Below are 2,026 nucleotides of genomic sequence, written 5' to 3'. Positions count from 1 at the left end.
TTGATGTACTTTGTTGTTTCATTCTCGGTCCTTCAGGCCGGTGCATGTATGTTGTTGTGTTTGTGCCTGTTTTGTTTTCAGGTGTGCGTGGTTTGCTTGTTTATTGTTATTGTTTATTTTGGCCTCGCCTTTTGTTTACGGGGCGGATGGCTTGGTGTGTGTTTTTTATTAATGTATTGTTTTTATATTGCTTTACCTGTTGTACGTGTTTGTTCTTTATGTTTTGTTTGGACGGTATTGTGTTTGTCCTGTTATGCTTCCTGCTATGCCTCTTGATGTATGTTTTGTTTTTCTGGAGGTGTTGTTTTGTGATGTTACTGTGATTGCTAGTTTGCCATTGTATTCTGTTTTGTGCTTTGATGTATGCTGTATTTTTCATGTTTTTCTTGTGTATGTGTTTTGTTGTGCTATGCTGTCGGCCCTTCTGGCCGGTAGTCTATTGTTTTCCTTTATGTATTCTGTATTTTTATTCTATTTAAATTGCATGCTTTGCATGTAAAAATAAAAATAAAAAAATTAACAAAAAAAAACTTCGAAAGTTTATGAGCTGCCGAACCAACTGAACTAATAATCGGTCCAACTGGATTATAAGGTTTATGGCTTTTTTATAAGACCATACATATAAGGTAGAGAGGGAGATCGACTTGATAGTCTAGAAATCAACTCTTTATCGCCTTTCCACAAAGTTTTGAGAGTTTTGTTAAAATGTGCGATCACTTTTTCAGTAGGATCTCTGTTAACCAATAGGTAAGTATCCATATCTTCCAAAAGTAACTCCATTTCTCGAACATAGTCATCCTTATTCATAATAACTACTGTATTTGACTTCTCAGCCTTGGTAATATGTAATGAATTATCTTTTTTGAGATTTTTGAACGCATGAATAAATCGACTTGGACAATTAGGTACAGAATTGTTAAGTAAAACACCATACATCATACCTTTGCACACATTAATATCTTCAACTGAGACATCACTATACTTTTTGAGATTACAGAAACCTTTGGCAATATCTACAAAATTAACTGTCCCGTTAGACGTGGCAAAGCTCAGGCCATATCCTAATGCAGCAATCGTGTTGTTATCAAGTTGTCTATCCGAGAGGTTGATGACAATATCACGGTTGGAGTGTTTACACCAGTTACTTTGTTGAATAAGTCTCTTCAATTTTAAATCCAGTTTAGTACTCACCTTTCTGTAGGTAGACCTCAAAGTAGTGTAACAAGAATCCATCAAACAGTGGTTCCATTCAGGCGGAATGGCTTGGAGAAAGGCATACTTACAGTTAAGTACGAGTTAGAAATAGTACCAACGATAGGGGATTTGTAGATATTGCCAAAGGTTTCTGTAATCTTGAAAAGTATAGTGATGTCTCAGTTGAAGATATTAATGTGTGCAAAGGTATGATGTATGGTGTTTTACTTAACAATTCTGTACCTAATTGTCCAAGTCGATTTATTCATGCGTTCAAAAATCTAAAAAAAAATAATTCATTACATATTACCGAGGCTGAGAAGTCAAATGCAGTAGTTATTATGAACAAGGATGACTATGTGACTATGTTCGAAAAATGGAGTTACTTTTGGAAAATAGGAATACTTACCTATTGGTTAACAGAGATCCTACTGAAAAAGTGATCGCACATTTTAACAAAACTCTCAAAACTTTGTGGAAAGGCGATAAAGAGTTGATTTCTAGGCTAACAAATCGATCTCCCTCTCTACCTTATATGTATGATCTTATAAAAACCCATAAACCTTATAATCCAGTTAGACCGATTATTAGTACAGTAGGTTCGGCGGATTATAAACTTTTTAAGTGGTTGGTGAAAGTTTTGTCTCCTATCGTTGGTACTATTTCTAACTCGCACTTAACTAACAATGTAGACTTAATTAATAAGCTATCCACACTAATTTGAATTTTGATTTTAAACTAGTAAGTTTTTGACGTGACTGCTTTATTTACTAAAGTACCTGTTGATAATTTGTTAGAATACCTGCGAGAGGAACTGCCTAAATATAATTTG

General features: G+C 34.5%; 1 protein-coding gene across 1 annotated transcript; it reads right to left on the bottom strand.

Annotated features, from left to right (window-relative positions):
• Positions 1 to 594: 594 nt before the first annotated feature.
• On the bottom strand, positions 595 to 1,233 carry LOC138367039 (uncharacterized). Its single transcript, XM_069328434.1, has one exon. The coding sequence runs from the start codon at positions 1,231 to 1,233 to the stop codon at positions 595 to 597; it is 639 nt and encodes a 212-aa protein (XP_069184535.1).
• Between the last annotated feature and the right edge of the window lie 793 nt (positions 1,234 to 2,026).

The sequence above is a fragment of the Procambarus clarkii genome, chromosome 21 (genome assembly GCF_040958095.1).
Source record: "Procambarus clarkii isolate CNS0578487 chromosome 21, FALCON_Pclarkii_2.0, whole genome shotgun sequence".
In the NCBI taxonomy this organism is placed as follows: Eukaryota; Metazoa; Arthropoda; class Malacostraca; order Decapoda; family Cambaridae; genus Procambarus; species Procambarus clarkii.
The sequence above is the reverse complement of the archived record's forward strand: the minus strand, read 5'-3'. Positions and strand labels throughout refer to the sequence as shown.